Below are 17,104 nucleotides of genomic sequence, written 5' to 3' on the forward strand. Positions count from 1 at the left end.
CCACATGACAGCCACTCTGTCACCAGCTATGTCACCTGGAAGCCAAAGCTCCTCCCTGCCCTGGCAGGTCGACGTGCTACATTTCCCCAATAGCAAATATATAAGAGATCATAGCACTGTTGACAGTGGAACATTTTTTATTAATGCAAAACAAAAGCCAGTGGGAACCGGATCTTATGGTCTGGTCAGGTGGTTGCCACATTAGCCCCTTTCTAAGTGCAAGCAGCTCCCTTCCTAACCAAACTGTGAGCATCTCCTGAACCAATAATAATAATAATTTGTATGTATTAGGTACCTACAGAACTAGCTTCCTCAGGATCGTATAACTATTTAAAAACAGGACAATAATTCCGTAAATACAGGTAGTTCAGAGATATAAAAGAATTCACAAAGAAATGTAACTTCCAACTACACTTACAACACCTAGTCATTAGTGTTAATTTTTCCAGCACATTATGCTGAGGAAACTAGTTTATAGGTATCTAATAAATACATTATTATTATTATTATTATTATTATTAATGTACAATGTGTTTTACAGAGTAACATAAGCGGAGGAGACAGATCCCTGCCCCCAAAAGCCTGCACTTTACATTCTGGCAGTGGAAGAGATTCAAGAGAAAGGAGAGAGAGAGACAGAGAGAGACAAGGGCAACAAACAGAGAGAGGTGGGATGTGCAAGGGGATTTATTGCTGTTCATATATAAATTTATGCAGCACCATCAATATCCATGGCACTTCATATGGAGTAACATAAGCCATACAGGCATATTGACAGCAGGTGCTGAGTTTCCCCAACTTCTTTGATTTTGGCAGCTGAAATAGGATCTTATGCCACCACAACCTTGCCCAATGAGCGAGGTTATCCCCCAGGCGAGTGGCCAAGGATCTTCTGCGGCCGTTCCACTTCCAAGCGGTTCCAGCAGATGGCACAGGGGCCCTTCTCTCCCCTCCTCTCTAGGGCCGCTTCTGTGCATATAGGAAGTTGCAGGTCCCCAGCTCTCTCGCAGCATTTCTCCTTCAGCTCCTGCAGTGGCGAGGGAGGCACGACAGTCAGGGCTGCAAGCCAAGCCCAGCGTTAGCCCTGCCTCCTGCACAGAGCTGAGAAAAGGATGAGTGGATGATGAAATCTGGGAGCCAAGACGGAAGGGCAATGCTCCTCCCTCTTGCTGTGGGTGAATTGGCCATAGCTCTAAGGTGCCCTGATGTCCTCTCAGCATGGCAAGTCCGCTCTCCCTTGTCTTGGGCTTTGGAGCTGGCCTATGCCTGTCAGCAGGAGCTTGGCTAATGGAGATAGTTGACTCTTAAACGGAACAGTGACCAGCATTTACCAACTGGCAGATTCTGTGGGCGTGACACGGGCAGGAAGCTGCTTTGTATCTCCATCTCCTTCTGGATCTGATGCCAGCTGCTGGAGCTCTCCCTTATTTGGAGGTTGGTGCAAACTAGTTGCAGTGCTTTTGCTTCAGGTAGGAATCCTGCAAAGGGGGATGAGTGCATGCCGTAGACTTTTTGATCTGTCTTTGCACTGGGGGGCAAGCTCTGTCAACACCAAGTACTGAATGATAATATGGATCAAGTATTCCAAAATAGCTTGGAAAGATGGCTTTGGGAGAAGGAGGGGACAGCATCAGAGAACAGAAATCACAAGAAGAGAGGCAAACCTCGTGGAAGTGCTGAATTAGAAAGTTTATTTTTGCAGAATAAAAATCATAAAAGCCACAATACATTTTGATGAAAACCAGCCACAAAGGTAATTGGATCTGATATCCTTTTCCTTCAAAGGGAATTCTTTTGGGAACTTTTTTTTCCTGAAAGGGTCTCTTTTTCCTGTTTGGGGTTTCTTAAGGACAACATTTAGGGTACAGCCCTACCTTTGCCCTTGCTCTGTCCTCTAAGTGGGTAGGCTGAGCAGGAAAGAGGTTTTCGGAGGCCACTCAGGCCAAGATAGAGAAGAGGGCTGGAGATGGCTGGATTCACTTAGATACTACAGGAGAGAATCATAGAAGAGTAGGATTGGAAGGGGCCCACAAGACCATCGAGTCTAACCCCCTGCTCAATGCAAGAAGCTAGTCTGCTCCATCTTCCAGATGTTCAGGATGAGCAAGGTTACTATGCAGGGAAAACATGTATTTTTCCTAGTAGTGCTTTTTACAGACAGGGCAAACTGAGCCTGAAGGAGAGGAGTATGTCCGAAGCCCCAGAGCCTCCAAGTACCAAGATCTAGTCTAATTTACTGGGCTTAGCTGTGTAAATCCAGGGGCTTGTTACGTAGCAGCTGTAATAAGATCTTATGTGGGCAGGGACACTAGATTGCCACAGGGCTCTGAAATCACGCTGCAAGCTACCAAATCTGCCTTCCAAAACAGAACCAGCGACATTTCAGAACCCAGCAAAACCTGACTTCCAGCAAAATGCATGTCTGTAGCCATGAGGAGAGGGGAGAACGGTTGGGGTGAGGTGGATGATTGGGTTAATCATTTGAGAAAGCCTAGGTGGGGAGTTCAATGGCCGGGGGTTTAGATTTCACTCTCTATAATGTCACTCTGTTCAAGAACATAGCAAGAGCACTGGTGGATCAGGTTGAGCACCCAGTTCCTTTTAAAAAGGAAGTACATGTTTGGCATCGAAACGTGCTTTCCGGGTTTATGCAGAAATGCAGGTTTGAAATGCCTTTCAAAATGTGCTGAATGCCCACGGGGGAGGGCCCAGGGCGTCCTCATACGCACAGGCTTTCGAAGCTGGAAGTGTAACTTCTCGCGCACCCCATTTTCATACCTGAAACGGGAATGAGATGGCGGCGCAACTCCCGTTTCTCAGTGCAGGGGCACGTCTGGGTTGCCTGTCCCTCAGAAGGCGTCACCCGGGGAGTGAGGACACGCATTTCACCTGGGGCGGCGGGGCAGCCTTAGGTCGCGGGCAGGGGCCTTGCGGGGGCCCTTTCAGACGGCCATGGCCATCGCCTCAGCCCCGAAGCACACGGCCACGCCGGCCCGCTCCCCGCGGCCTCCAGCCCGCTCCAAAGCGCGCCCGCGCCCCGGTCGGCCAGAGCGGCCACAGCGCTGTTTGCCAGCCCGGTTCTACGGCGCGGCAGCCCGCCCGCCCGAGCACGCGCAGCGCCGCACGCCAAGCCCGTCCGGCCGGAGCACCGGACGGCTGCGGGGGCGAAAGGGCGCCCGCCCCTCCCGGGCGCCGGGCCGGGCCGGGCCTGGCCGTTGGCCCGGGGCCGCCCAGCCGCACCGCCGGCAGGGGCCCCGAGCGGGGGCGCCGCGCCCCCCCGCCGCGGCCGGTCACGAGGCGAGGCGCGCGGGAGGCTTCGCCCCGGGGGCCGCGCGGCGCGCGCGCGGCCGGCGCTCCCGGCCCCCCGGCGGAGTCACGCCAGCGCCCCATCGAGCCGCGCGACGGCGGCGCAGGCGCCCCGGCTTCCGCGGCGCGTGGGGCGGCGGCCCCGTTGCAGGGACGAGGCTGGAGCGCGCGGCGACCTTCCGGCGGGCCGCTCCGCGGGGACGAGCTGCTGCGCGCGCCCGAGCGCCGGCCCGGGGCGCGCGGCCGGGCTGACGGCGGCCGGGCCCCTGCGCGCACGCCCCCGCCCCGCCCCGCCCCGCCCCGCCCCCTCGGCGTCCCGCGCAGCCGCGTCCGCGGGAGGAGCCCGCGCGGCCCGTCGCGCCTCTACGGCGCGCCCGAGTGGGCGGGCCAGGGAGCCCCGCCCGCCCGCCCGCGCCGGTGAGGGCGGGCCTTAAATGCGCGGCGCGGGGCCGGCGCCCGCCGGAGCTGCCGGTGAGTGGGGCGCGGCGCGGGCTCTCCCGGCCGCTCCTCGGCGCTGCTCGCGGCGGGGGCCGCCGCGCTCTTCGCCGCCCCGGGCGGGACCGGGGCCTGCCTGCCTGCCTGCCGCGGGGCGCTGTCGGGGCCCCTCCGGGCCGGGCCTGCCCGCTGCCGCGCCGCTGCCGCCCGCCCGCCGCCCTCCTCCCGGCGCCGCCGCGGGGGCGTGGGCGGGCCGCCTGCTCCGGCGCAGCGGCCCGCCGCCCGGGGCCTCGGCGTGGCACGCGGCCCGGTGGGCGGCGCGCTGGCCCCCGCCGCCGCGCCGGCGGTGCGCGCCCAGCCTCGCTGCGGCCTGGGCCCTCGCCCGGGCGCCGGCCTCGCTCGCTCGCGCGCTCGCTGCCGCGCGTGGGCTGCTCCCAGCGGCTCCTTCCGCCCGGGCCCCGCGCGGCGGAGGCGCCTCCCTGGGCCTGGCGGCCCTCGCGCGCGCGGGCGGCCTGCTCCTGCGCTCGGGCGCCGCTCCGGCCCGCGTTCGCGGGTGGCCCGCGTCGCCGCAGCCTGACGCGTCCTCCGCGGCCCCGCGTAGCGCTGGCGGGGGCACGGTGGGCTTTTGCAGCAAAAGCGGCAGCGGCTTCCGGCGCTCCACGGGCTGACGCGTCGTTGTGGCAAAGGCTCTTGTGGGCTGGAACACGGTTCAGCAGGACCCTTCGCTCCTGGAAATCGGGGCTTCAGAAGCCTTTGCGGGTGGCAGCCGGAGTGGGGAGCCTCTCTCCGCCTGAGGGCCAACTCCCTTCCAGAGAAGCTCCTGGGGCCCGTTCCAGTGGTGGGCGGGCCAAAAGTCCGGCACCCTTTAGTGTAAAGCCCTCCCTGCTGCCAACTAAGCCTTAGGAGAGGCATTTCAACCTGGGGGGGGGGGGGACTGCACAAAAGCTGGAGAAGCCCCAAATGATTGGCAGTCGGGGGAAACAGGGTGCAGCCCTCGGAGCCACAGGAGGGCTGGATTTGGGGGCTTCTGGATTACAGGATACCGGCATGGGATACTGATGCTAAAGGCTTCTTAAAGGGTGTCATCATAGTGGGTTCTCCTTACCCACTGGACTCTTTTATGAGCCCCTTTTTTGGTATGCAGACCAGAGGACCCTGGGATTCCTCTGGACTTCCAAGTCTGAAGGACTGTAGGAAAGCTAGAGAGTACTTCCAGAAATTCTTGCCAGAGGGCTGTTGCACTGTCCCACTCCTGTCTTGTGAGCAAGAGCACTGTGCAAGGGTGGGTGCTTGGCTTTGAGAACAAGGTCTGGGAGCTCAAGCCCTTCTCTCCAGCCTCAGAGCTTCTGTTGGAGGGCTAAGAGTCTTGTGGCACTTTAAAGATTTACACATTTATTCTGGCACAAGCAGTTGTGTATGCTGTCCACCAAGTGCTGATGTTTCTGGCCACAAAAATGACTGCTGTATGGGTGACTTTGTACGCATCATGCATTTGCAACTTCAGTCTCTAAGCAATGCTAATGGTTCTGTGTTTGTCCTTTTTTCTGGTGCTGGTTATGGTTGAGTTTTGACTTCTGGTTTTGACTGTCATCGATTCTTGTTTTCAGTGGACACTCATGTCTACAAAGGCAACTCTGTGCTATTGTTTTTTGAAAGTTGGTATTGTCAGTCTCAGCTATGTTACTGTGCCGCACCACCCCACTTCCTTGGCCAGTATGACAGATCATTTGGAGTTGTGGGTGATGTCCCATGTCAGTGAAAGTATGTCTAGTTGGTACACGAGTAGATGTAAGCATAAGAACTTGTGCTTTTCTAAGGACTGCCATCTTGTGCTTTTCTAAGATCTGTTTTAAGGACTGTCCTCTTGTTCACAGGACAAGGAAGACTGAAGCAAGCCACTCAGGAACCCAGTGCCTCCAGTGTGATCTTCTGAGATGTTTCCTTTGAACGGATGAGTGAGCTGGAGATGACCTGTTCCCCATCATCTGGAAGTGGCCAGAGGGGTGGAGACACAGCGGAAGTCCCTGTGCTGGCTTCTTTTTCTGCATGGAACTGGACTAGGCTCCTGGAGGGCTTCTCAGCTCTGAGCCTCCCTTGAACCTCAGAGGGTGAACTTTGTCCTTCCAGCTCCGAGGCTGAACAGTGACTCTTAGCCTTTGCGTTCATAGTGGGAGCGTGCCATACTCCTATGCCAAAATAGGGTCTCCTGGAGCCTTCCGCTTCAAACAGCAGGACTCTGATCAGTGGGCTGGAAGCCCAAAGACAGGGAAGATGTCTGAGTCACGGGTGAAAAGTAAGTACAGCATGTTGTTTCTTCAGAACCGTAGGCTCAGTAGAAGGCTGGACAGATACGTGTATGTGTGAAGTCTCTGGCTGGAAGAAGAGTTTGTGGGCTTTGGGAATGTCTCAAGATCGCCTTTGGGAGCATCAGAGGTTCCTGAAGCTTTCAGTTTCCAACAGATTAGGAGGTTCAGTTTAGGTCTCTGTGAAATTGTGTGGATCATTTCCCCACCCCCCAACTTCATGCCTGACTAAAGCACTTACAGGTAGAACTTGCTCCCTCCTGTTGTCCAGCTCCTGGCATCCACAGATGCATTTGCAACAGCGTTGCAGTCTTTTTCGCCTTCCCTTCTTCCGCTGGAGTGGCAACAGTGCATAGCTCCTGGTCCCAATATGGTCTGTGGCTAGCCAGGGCTCTTAAAAACTGGGAGCGTCTCCCAGCTTTTTTCCTGAGCAGTGTTTTTAAATTGAGGCTAAGAAAGTAGTTTACCGGGCCATCCTCTTGAGGCAAGTCTTCACTGATGTGCAGGCTTCATAGTCAGTGGTGTAGTGGTAAATCTTGAAGTGCAGAGCTTATCATGACAGTGTGTGTACACGTCCCCCCCACCAGTAGATAGCATAATACCCAGGTCGTTAGGATCAACGTAACTGCAATCCTGTGCATAGTTACCTTGGAATAAGCTCATCGGTGCTTACTTTAACCAAAGACCTTCAGCCAGCTGAAATGCAACCTTAATTTTTAATTAGAAATGCAAAACATTTTGCAAAGAAGTGCTACCATCTAAACTGCTGGTGTGAATCCCATCAAAGAAAGAAAGTATTAAGCCTCTGCTTGATCATTTTTCTCATTTTCTGATGTCCTCAAACGACCCGATGCCCTGCAGGTGTCTTGGACTACAGCTCCCATCAGCCCCAGCCAGCATGGGCAATGGCCAGGGATTATGAGAGCTGTGGTTCAAAATGTCCAGAGTGCACCAGGTTTGCCTACCCTGCTGGTCTGTCACAAACAATAGTAAAGTTTGACGCCTCATTACCATTTCATGCACTTGCCAGAGTGAGGCAGGCCTGTCAGATACCTTGGCAGATGTCCCACTCCTGTGCTGTGGAAAGTCCTGGAATTGTGCTCCTTGCATTCCCTCTCCACGACACCTCTGTTCACAGATCCCCTATCCAGCAGAATGAGAAGACCATGAAACGCAGCTCCAGTCCTAGCTTGCCTGCAGGATATCAGGGGGCGTTCTGTGGGAAGACTGCTTGGCTCTGGAGGGTAAACCAGGTTGCAGCTCTGCTTACAGTAACCCAAGAAATGGAGGTGCAGAATGTTGACAGAAGCTTGTTTACAGGCATCGTGCTCCAAAAGTGGTGTCCTGGTTCAACAGACTGATGGAGGTCCCTCAATGGGCAGTTCAGATGAGTTTGTGATGAGGGGGAAAGTAAAATATATGCAAAGAGGGCTAGATTTCATGGCACTAGCCAGTTCTGTTAACTGAAATTTCTCACTAAATGTTTCTCTCTGGCTGTGGTTTTGACATGAAGTCAGTCTATTATCCTCTTCCATCCATCCTTTGCTGCTGCAGATAGTTTTAGTTGACTGCATCCTAAAAAGTGAATGTAGAAGCTTTCTCTTCTATGTTCTACACAAAGGGCCAATCCACATCTTATATGCAAGTAAACTTGGGCTTTGGCCAAAAACAATCCCCTATATGACATTCAGGTTTGTTACTTCATATCTTCGTGGACCCATAATATGACTAGTGGGCTCTCCCACACTGGAGGCATTCAAGATTAAGCTGGACAGCCATCTGCCAGGGATGATCTGACTTGGATTCCTGCATGGAGCCGGGGGTTGGACTCGATGGTCTTACAGGCCCCTTCCAACCCTACTATTCTATGATTCTATGTGATTGTTGTCTGTGTAGAACAAAATGTTGGAGAAAGTATATAATCACAAATGGTGCGTCTTTCCTATAGTTCTTTTCCTCTACCTCCCACCCCACTTCTTGGCTCAGTGCAAGTTTATTTACTGCTGTCAAAGTCTGCTTTGATTTCTCCCTCCATGGATGGTAACTGGCATGTTTGGGGAGCTCTGTTCTGCTGTCAGCCCATTAAACTGCTCTGCTTCCTGGTGCATCTCGAACTATTTTGAGTTTGTCAGCTGAAAGCCTTTTTCATGTAGCCTTGTTGAAGTTAATGACCTTAATAAATGGGCTAATTCACTTTGGGTCCCTGCAAATACGGGATCATGGGGGTGGGTCTCCATGCATGTGCCTGCTCCATGATTTGCTCCTCCCTTAAGAATGCGAGCTTGCTTTAAAGCTGGATCTGCTTTGCCCTGCTGAGCAATCAAATGGATGTTCAGTTCGAAAAAGGAATTTGTGCACGTGGTGTGAAGTGTTGCTACGACAGGCAGTAGGTGGAGAATAATCCCCCCACCCCCCAGCTTTGCTCCTTCAAAGCTTTTTGAGCAGAGGAGGGGATGGAGGCCAAAGCTGAGAGACACGTGCCAGCATCTCAACCAATGAGGGAGTGAATAAAATATGATGGAAAGAAATTGGCTTAGAAGGCTAGACTAGAAATAGGATTCACATTCAATAATGTCCTGCCAGATTGCCTGTTTTTTTGTTCTTTGTTAATAGTGTGGATGCATCCGAAGATCAAATATGGTTGTGTTGAGCGCTCTGTAGAGCAAGCATTGAGTGAGGAATACTTACTCAGCATACAGCAAGTGCCTGGCTTTGCACTTTTTAAATCTAGGAACAGAATAGAGTGTGGCAAATGCTTTGTTGTTGTTGTTCAGTCATTAAGTTGTGTCGGGCTCTTTGTGACCCCCATGGACCATAGCACGCCAGGCCTTCCTGTCCTCTGCTCTCTCCCGGACCGTGCTCAAGTTCATATTCATTGCATTGGTGATGCTATCTCTGCCGTCCCCTTCTCCTTTTGCCTTCAGTCTTTCCCAGCATCAGGGTCTTTTCCAGTGACTTTTCTCTTTGCGTTAGGTGGCCAAAATATTTGAGCTTCAGCTTCAGTATCTGTCCTTCCAATGAGCACTCAGGGTTGATTTCCTTTAGGATGGACTGATTTGACCTCCTTGCAGTCCAGGGGACTCGTAAGAGTCTTCTCCAGCACCACAGTTCAGAAGCATCAATTCTTCGGCACTCAGCCTTCCTTATAGTCCAGCTCTCACAGCCATACATCACTACTGGGAAAACCATAGCTTTGATTATGCAGACCTTTTGTCGGCAAGGTGATGTCTCTGCTTCTTACTCTGCTGTCTAGGTTTGCCATAGCTTTCCTCCCAAGGAGCAAGCGTCTTTTAATTTCATGGCTACAGTCACCGTCTGCGGTGATCTTGGAGCCCAAGAAAGTCAAATCTGTCACTGCTTCCATTTCTTCCCCTTCTATGTGCCAGGAAATGATGGGGCCAGATGCCATGATCTTAGTTTTTTTATTGTTGAGTTTCAGACCAGCTTTTGCACTCTCCTCTTTCACCCTCAACAAGAGGCTCTTTAGATCCTCTTCGCTTTCTGCCATTAGGGTGGTATCGTCTGCGTATCTGAGGTTGTTGATAATTCTCCCGGCAATCTTAATTCCGACCTGTGATTCATCCAGCCCGGCGTGTCTCATGATGTACTCTGCATATAATTTACATAAGCAGGGCGACAATATGCAGCCTTGTCGTACTCCTTTCCCAATTTTGAACCAATCGGTTGTTCCATGTCCGGTTCTTACTGTTGCTTCTTGACCCTCATACAGGTTTCTCAGGAGACAGGTAAGGTGGGCTGGTACTCCCATCTCTTTCAGAATTTGCCAGAGTTTGTTGTGATCCACACAATCAAAGGCTTTAGCGTAGTCAATGAAGCAGAAATAGACGTTTTTCTGGAATTCTCTTGCTTTCTCCATGATCCAGCAAACGTTGGCGATTTGATCTCTAGTTCCTCTGCCTCTTCGAAACCCAGCTTGTACTTCCGGTAGTTCTCGGTTCACATACTGCTGAAGCCTAGCTTGTAGGATTTTGAGCTTCACCTTGCTGGCATGTGAAATGAGCGCAATTGTACGGTAGTTTAAACACTCTTTGGCATTGCCCTTCTTTGCAACTGGAATGTAAACTGACCTTTTCCAGTCTTGTGGCCACTGTTGAGTGTTCCAAATGTGTTGGCATATTGAGTGCCGCACTTTAACAGCATCATCTTTTAGGATTTTAAATAGCTCAGCTGGAATACTGTCATCTCCGCTAGCTTTGTTGTTAGTAATGCTTCCTAAGGCCTACTTGACTTCACTCTCGAGGATGTCCGGCTCAAGTTCAGTGACCTAACTATCATGGCTATCAGGGACATTAAGCTCTTTCCTGTATAGTTCTTCTGTGTATTCGTTCCACCTCTTCTTAATCTCATCTGCTTCTGTTAGGTCCCTGCCTTCTTTGTCCTTTATCATGCCCGTCTTTGCACAAAATGTTCCCTTGAGATCTCCGATTTTCTTGAAGAGATCTCTAGTCTTTCCCATTCTATTCTTTTCCTCGATTTCTTTGCATTGTTCATTTAAGAAGGCCTTCTTGTCTCTCCTTGCTATTCTCTGGAACTCTGCATTCAGTTGGATATATCTTCCCCTTTCTCCCTTGCTTTTCGCTTCCCTTCTTTCCTCAGCTACTTGTAAAGCCTTCTCAGACAGCCACTTGGCTTTCTTGCATGTCTTTTTCTTTGGGATGGATTTCGTTGCTGCCTCCTGAACAGTGTTACGGACCTCCGTCCATAGTTCCTCAGGCACTCTGTCTATCAGGTCTAATCCCTGAAATCTGTTCCGCACCTCCACTGTATATTCATAAGGGATATGATTTAGGTCATACCTGAATGGTTTAGTGGTTTTCCCGACGTTCTTCAATTTAAGCCGAAATTTTGCAAGAAGCAGCTCATGATCTGAGCCACAGTCAGCCCCAGGTCTTGTTTTGACTGACTGTATGGAGCTTCTCCATCTTTGGCTGCAAAGGACATAATCAATCTGATTTCGATATTGACTATCTGGTGATGTCCATGTGTAGAGTTGCCTCTTGTGCTGTTGGAAAAGAGTGTTTGCTATGATCAGCGTGTCCTCTTGGCGAAACTCTATTAGCCTTTGTCCTGCTTCATTTTGTACACCACGGCCATGCCTGCCTGTTATCCCGGTGATTTCTTGACTTCCTGCTTTAGCATTCCAGTCCCCTATGATGAAGAGGACATCTTTTTTTGGTGTTAGTGCTAGAAGGTGTTGTGGGTCTTCATAGAACCAATCAACCTCAGCTTCTTCGGCCTCAGTGGTTGGGGCATAGACTTGAATTACTGTGATGTTGAATGGTTTGCCTTGGATTCGTACTGAGATCATTGTATCGTTTTTGAGATTGTACCCCAGTACTGCTTTTCCCACCCTTTTGTTGACTATGAGTGCTACTCCATTTCTTCTAAGGGATTCTTGCCCACAGTAGTAGATATGATGGTCACCTGAATTAAATTCGCCCATGCCTGTCCATTTTAGTTCGCTGATTCCCAAGATGTCGATGTTCAATCTTGCCATCTCATGTTTGATCACCTCCAGCTTACCTTGATTCATTGATCTGACATTCTAGGTTCCTAAACAATATTGTTCTTTACAGCATCGGATTTTCTTTTCACCACCAGACACATCCACAGCTGAGTGTCCTTTCGGCTTTGGCCCAGCCGCTTCACTCTTTCTGGCGCTACTTGGAAATACCCTCTGCTCTTCCCCAGTAGCATATTGGACACCTTCCGACCTGAGGGGCTCATCTTCCGGCATCATATCTTTTCGCCTTGTGATACGTTCCATGGGGTTTTCTTGGCAGGAATACTGGAGTGGGTTGCCATTTCCTTCTCCAGTGGACCGCATTTTGTCAGAACTTCTCCGTCAAGACCTGTCCGTCTTGGGTGGCCCTGCACGGCATAGCTTATGGCTTCACTGAGTTACTCAAGCCCCTTCACCACAACAAGGCAGTGATCCATGAAGGGGTGGCAAATACTTACAGCACACCAACTGCTGCTGACTGTTACTCCTTTTGGGAATCTGGTACCTAACAACTGCAGAAAAACCAGCTCCAGCCCCTAGTTTGAAAGTGGCTTGGGAATCGTGTAAGCTGGAAGACACTGGCTGATGGGCTTCACTTCTGGTGTCCCCTGAGATAGGAAAATGCAATTCTCAGATGACCAGCATTTCTTAAGCCCTTTCCTGCTGGACTGCCACAGCTTGGCTGCCTGGCTCCAGTGGGAGATTTGCCTATTTTCCCCATGTACCGGCTGTTTCTGCTCTCTAATTCCAGCCCTTCAGCCTGGCTTCTGAAATACCAGAATTGGGTCAGTCCGTTCCCAGATGTGATCTTTCCTCACAGGGGAGTTGCTCCGGCCCTTTGATCATTTTGGTTGCCCTTTTCTGCACCTTTTCGAATTCTACAACACTGTGGAGGTATGGTGACCAGAACAGTATTCTAAGTGGGGTTGTGCCATCGGTTTTCGTAAGAGCAGTATAATATTGGCAGTTTTATTTTAGGTTTCTTTCCTAATTACGCCCAATATGGAATTTGCCTTTTAGATAGCAGTCACACACTGGGTTGACATTTTCATTGAGTTGTCCACCTCAGCTCCCAAAATCTTCCTTGGTCAGTCACCATGAGCTCTGATCCCATCACTATAAATGTGAAATTGGGATTTTTTTGCCCCAACATGCATCATTTTACACTTGCTTACATTGAACTGCATCTACCATTTTAATGCCCATTCCCCCAGTTTGGAGAGATGCCTTTGGAAGTCTTTGCAATCTCTTTTTGTTTTAACCATGCTAAATAATTTGGTGTTGTCAGTAAACTTGGCCACGTCACTACTCACCCCTGACGCCAGGCCATTTATGAATAGGTTGAAAAGTGTTGGCCCCAATACAGATCCCTGCGGCACCCCGCTTTTTACTCCCTTCCATTGGGAGAATTTGTGCAAATAACGCATTGATTTGGGAAAGTGCAAATAATAATTTGCATTGAAAGTGCAAATAACGCATTGATTTGGGAAGCGAATGCCCTGAATTGTAGAAAACTGAACTAGAATGGCCACCTTTCTCCCAACTGGCATCTTTGCAGCTGATAAAGAAAAAAGCAGTTTCATGCCATCTTGGATGCAATCCAAGTGGCCTAACACAATTACATCTGGATCTAGCACGCTGATAACTGTAATAAGTTGCACTGCTGCCCCATCAATGCTCCGTCAGGATTTCTGTGCCTTGGGGCATTGCTGCAGTATGGGAACAAACTGTTACTGTATTGGCATCGCCAGCACTTCCCTTCTGAATACTGGGAGTGTCTTCTAACTTCCAAGGGGTGTCATGCTGTTGTTAAATGAAAGTTGAAAATCACTAGTATTAACAAAGGGAGTGATTCTTCCACCTGCCTTCCAAGAATATTTTCAGATGACAAGAGGGATGTGCTCTTCCAAATTTTTCTCTCATTCTTGATTACTCCCTTCTGGTTCTCTTAACTTTCTATTGATAGAGGTGGCTTAGAAATATTAGACAAACGTTAGTTCTTTTTTAAAAGCAGAAGTTCATATTATGCCTCTTGTTTAAAAGAATTCCTCATTTGCAAATTTTGGGGAAACCTTGGATGGCAGCAGTTGTCCATTTTGCCTATTGTCTTTTCCAGTCATAAGATAAATATCCTTGTTAAAATAACCTATTTTAGTCTACCCAGTTGCCCTTTTATACCTCAAGTCTTTAGCGCTGTTAGATATTTCTTAAAGTAGGTGAGTGGCATTGCACAAAACTTCCTTCATGCTGGTACACGGAAGCCTTTGGTAGAGGTATTTAACTTTTTAAAAATCTCCTAAAATCTAATGTTCTACCGTACCCTTTGCTAGCACACCATGGATGTGTTCAGTGAACTTTCTGCTATGATCAGGATCTCCCTAGCGTAGTTGCCTACTGAGGCTACAGTTCCCAGGGTCCAGCGTGTTGCACTCAAGTGGTATATGAGGTTCGGTATATTACTTGGAACACCAGTAAGAAGATCTGTCAGGATTTTTTTTGCAGTCTGCTTTGGATTTCACTGTCTTGATCACTTCAGGATCTGTTTCATTCACTGATGCTTGGCATGAGAAGAATTGCTGCCTGGTTTGTGGAGTTTCCTAACTGAGGGTAGGAGATGTGCCTCCTTGAGTTGTCTTCTGAAACTTGAGAGCCGAGTGTTGGACTCAAAGGGTGGGTTTCGGAATTCTGCGCTCAGCAGCTAGTATTTCATTTATATCATTATTTCTGAGTTGCCTTTCAGCCTACAAAGGGCCCCCAAGGCAACTTACAATTTAAAACATCAAAATGATTTAAGTAGTTTTAATTAATTGTTGTGATATTCCTTCTTTAAGCTTGTATCTTGTGCATTGTTTGAATATTGTATTTGTATATTTTTGTGAGCTGCTTTGGGGGCCTTTTGGCTGAAAGGCAGCATAGAAATAAAGTGTATAATTTTTTTTTTTTTACGAACTTTAAGAACATCACACTCAGCAAAACTAAGGGCGGGAGGAAAACTACTGTTAAAAACAGTAGTTTTAGAAATGCTCAAAAGCCAAGCAAGACAAAAAGGTTTTAACAGCCGGGCTAACCCTAAACAAAGAACTCAGTAGGGATGCTAAATCTGTGCCAGTTGAGGTAAGCCCCAAGTCTCCGGAGTGCTGTAATTGCTGCAGGGGCCCTCGCTCTCCCAGGTGGGGAAGAAGCCAGGGTTGTTTCTTGTGGCCTTTATGAACAGCAGTAACTTTACCTCGATCCTGGAGGTGGGAAGTGGCTGGATCAGGACTTACTTGGGATTCCTTGAGGTGATGGAAGGAGGTGCTTCCTTGTGGCAAACCCCTCTCGGGGGTGAGGAGGGGGAATTACTGCATGGGTTGTGAAACACGTCTGCAGCCCCCTTCTGCTCATCTCCTTCAGGGCTGGCCACAACTCTGATGGATGCTGCAACCGATAAGGATCCACTGGTCCATGAGCAAATCTTCAGCGCTTTGTGCTTCTTGGGAGGGGAAGAGCCTGAAGAGATCTTGAATGCCTGTGAGGAGTATCTGCGGCAGCATGAGAAGGTAAAGCTGGGCAGGCGTGACCTCTTGGCTGGATTGTGCTTGGAAGTGTCCATCTTGGCGTGAGCCACATGTGCCTGCCTTTTGCAGACAGAGCAAGTGGTGGGGGTGATCTGTGGAAGAGGGCAGATGAATGGGATTTCGGGGTGGAGAAGAGCATGTCACGGATGGTAGCGTTTTGGTTAAGGTACGTGTGTGTCTTGCTGGGTACTGGAAGTCTTTCCTTCTCTTCCCCTCTCCGAAATATTGAGCACGTCAATGGATTTGGGGGTTGGACTCGATGGCCTTGTAGGCCCCTTCCAACCCTACCACTATACTATTCTATGATTTCCTTCTGCAGCTGTAAATGCTAGAAAAGGTAAAATCCAAAGTAACTGGTGCCCAGGCCTGCGTCAAGTCCAGGTTCTTGTGCAGGTCCTGTTGTTTTCGAGGTGGCCTTGTACAGGAGAACTTTCTGGTGGATTGTGCCTGTGTTAACAGAGGGGTGTGTGTGCCTCAAGTGAGCGAATGTCCTGGGCATCCTCTGACCTTTTCTCTGTCCCCCATCGCAGCTGGCTTACCCGCACCGGGTAATTATCCTGAGGGCCATGGAAGCGGTGGTGAGGAGCAGCCTGGCTCACCTTGACAAGAGCACGGCAAAGATTGTCATCTTCTTGGCATCCACAGAGATGACCAAATCGAGGGTATGGCCGGGAGGCGCGTCTGTGTGCATGGCAGGAGGGGTGTGTTGTTAACAAGTGGCCATAAAGGCCTTTTGTGCAGTCTGCCCCACCTGAGAGCTGTAAGGGTTGCCTCTACATTTGTAAGCGGCTGCCAGGACTTGCTGGGCAAGCAGGGCCTTTCTTTAAGTCATTTCTGGAGCCCTGGGATTCCTTGGATTCTGCACATGGCCCCTGCCTTCCTGCAGGTCACATGGGCAGCTCCACCGCCCTTCAGCCTGCCCTGTTGCAGACCCACTGTAGAGGTCGGAGGTGTGAGGGCGCAGCACGGAGCACAGCTGCCACCTCTTCCTGTTTGGTTTAGGACATCATCTGTGAGTGGCAGCAGGCTGCAAGCAATGTCCTCGTGGCCGTTGGGAGGCGATTCATCAACACGGTGATGGAGGAGGTGCTGACCAAATTCCAGCCGGGCGTCCTGCCTCACTACTTCGTTGTGCAGACCTTGGCCAGCCTTTCTGTGGCAAATGGTGCGTGGCGACTCCTGTCTCGCCCTCTCCGAGGGAAGTGCCTGCTTGGCAGGAACGGGCTGGGGACTGGGGCCAGGGGGTGCATGTCGGCTGAGATGGCTGCCCTCTGCAGCGCTGCCAGCTCCTCCTGTGATGGTGCTCATGGAATGGAGCTGGGGATGTGCGCAGGAAAGGAGGCGGTTGGGGCGAAAGGGAAGGTGGATGGGACGGAGGGGCTCTTGCTGGCTGCCTGGTGCGCTGCCCCTGCGTGAGGCCAGTAGACCCAAGAAAGCAGGGTGGTGACCGTGACATGCTGTGGGTGTCAGTGGAGCGGGCGGGGGGGGGCATCCATCAGAAGGAGCAGGTGCAGAGGGCAATTCTGGTCCCTGGAGCAACAGCTCCATGGGGTTGCTGGCCCACCTCTGACCAGGATGAGGGGAAAGGACAGGCAGCCAGGCTGGCCCATTGAGAAGAAAGTATAAATGGGGAAAGCATTGCAATCCCAGTATTAGAGCCAATTAAAAACCACAAAGCAGGGAGCTATTTGGAATATTTATACCCTGCTTTTCAGCCCCTCATCTCCCCTGCCCCACATGGCTCACAGTGTCAATTAAAATGACGCAGGATCCGTGAAACCAAGAAGAAAGAGTCCAGCGAAAAACCAGAAGCTAGATAGTGAAGCCACAGAAGGGGCTGGCGGGAGCCAACCCAAACCAAAGAGGTGGCGGAACAGCGAGGGGCTGGCAGTGTGCTGAAATGCCACTTGGAAGCCCCACAGCAGCGGGAAAGGCCACCTGGGGCCACGGGCTGTGGGCTCAGTCGCCTCCTGGCTACG

General features: G+C 50.9%; 1 protein-coding gene across 6 annotated transcripts in view; it reads left to right on the top strand.

The window, feature by feature from the left end:
* The first annotated feature begins 3,628 nt into the window (after window positions 1-3,628).
* Window positions 3,629-17,104, top strand: part of MROH1 (maestro heat like repeat family member 1) — a 57,072-nt gene continuing 43,596 nt past the window's right edge. For 2 of the 6 annotated variants that reach the window (XR_014790808.1, XM_084854732.1), the window contains exons 1-4: window positions 5,923-6,034; window positions 14,962-15,107; window positions 15,656-15,787; window positions 16,128-16,290. Coding sequence is in view for 4 of the 6 variants with exons in the window: in XM_084854732.1 (XP_084710858.1) it covers window positions 6,013-6,034; window positions 14,962-15,107; window positions 15,656-15,787; window positions 16,128-16,290 (463 nt within the window). In the remaining 2 variants the exon portion in view is untranslated. Of the gene's footprint in view, window positions 3,778-5,614; window positions 6,035-11,666; window positions 12,463-14,961; window positions 15,108-15,655; window positions 15,788-16,127; window positions 16,291-17,104 lie in introns of those variants that run through there. The other 4 variants (XM_084854733.1, XM_084854734.1, XM_084854735.1 and 1 more) reach the window with 4 other exon arrangements.

This window comes from Heloderma suspectum, chromosome 4, assembly GCF_057233095.1.
Source record: "Heloderma suspectum isolate Gila_16-S chromosome 4, 16-S_ref, whole genome shotgun sequence".
Classification (NCBI taxonomy): Eukaryota; Metazoa; Chordata; class Lepidosauria; order Squamata; family Helodermatidae; genus Heloderma; species Heloderma suspectum.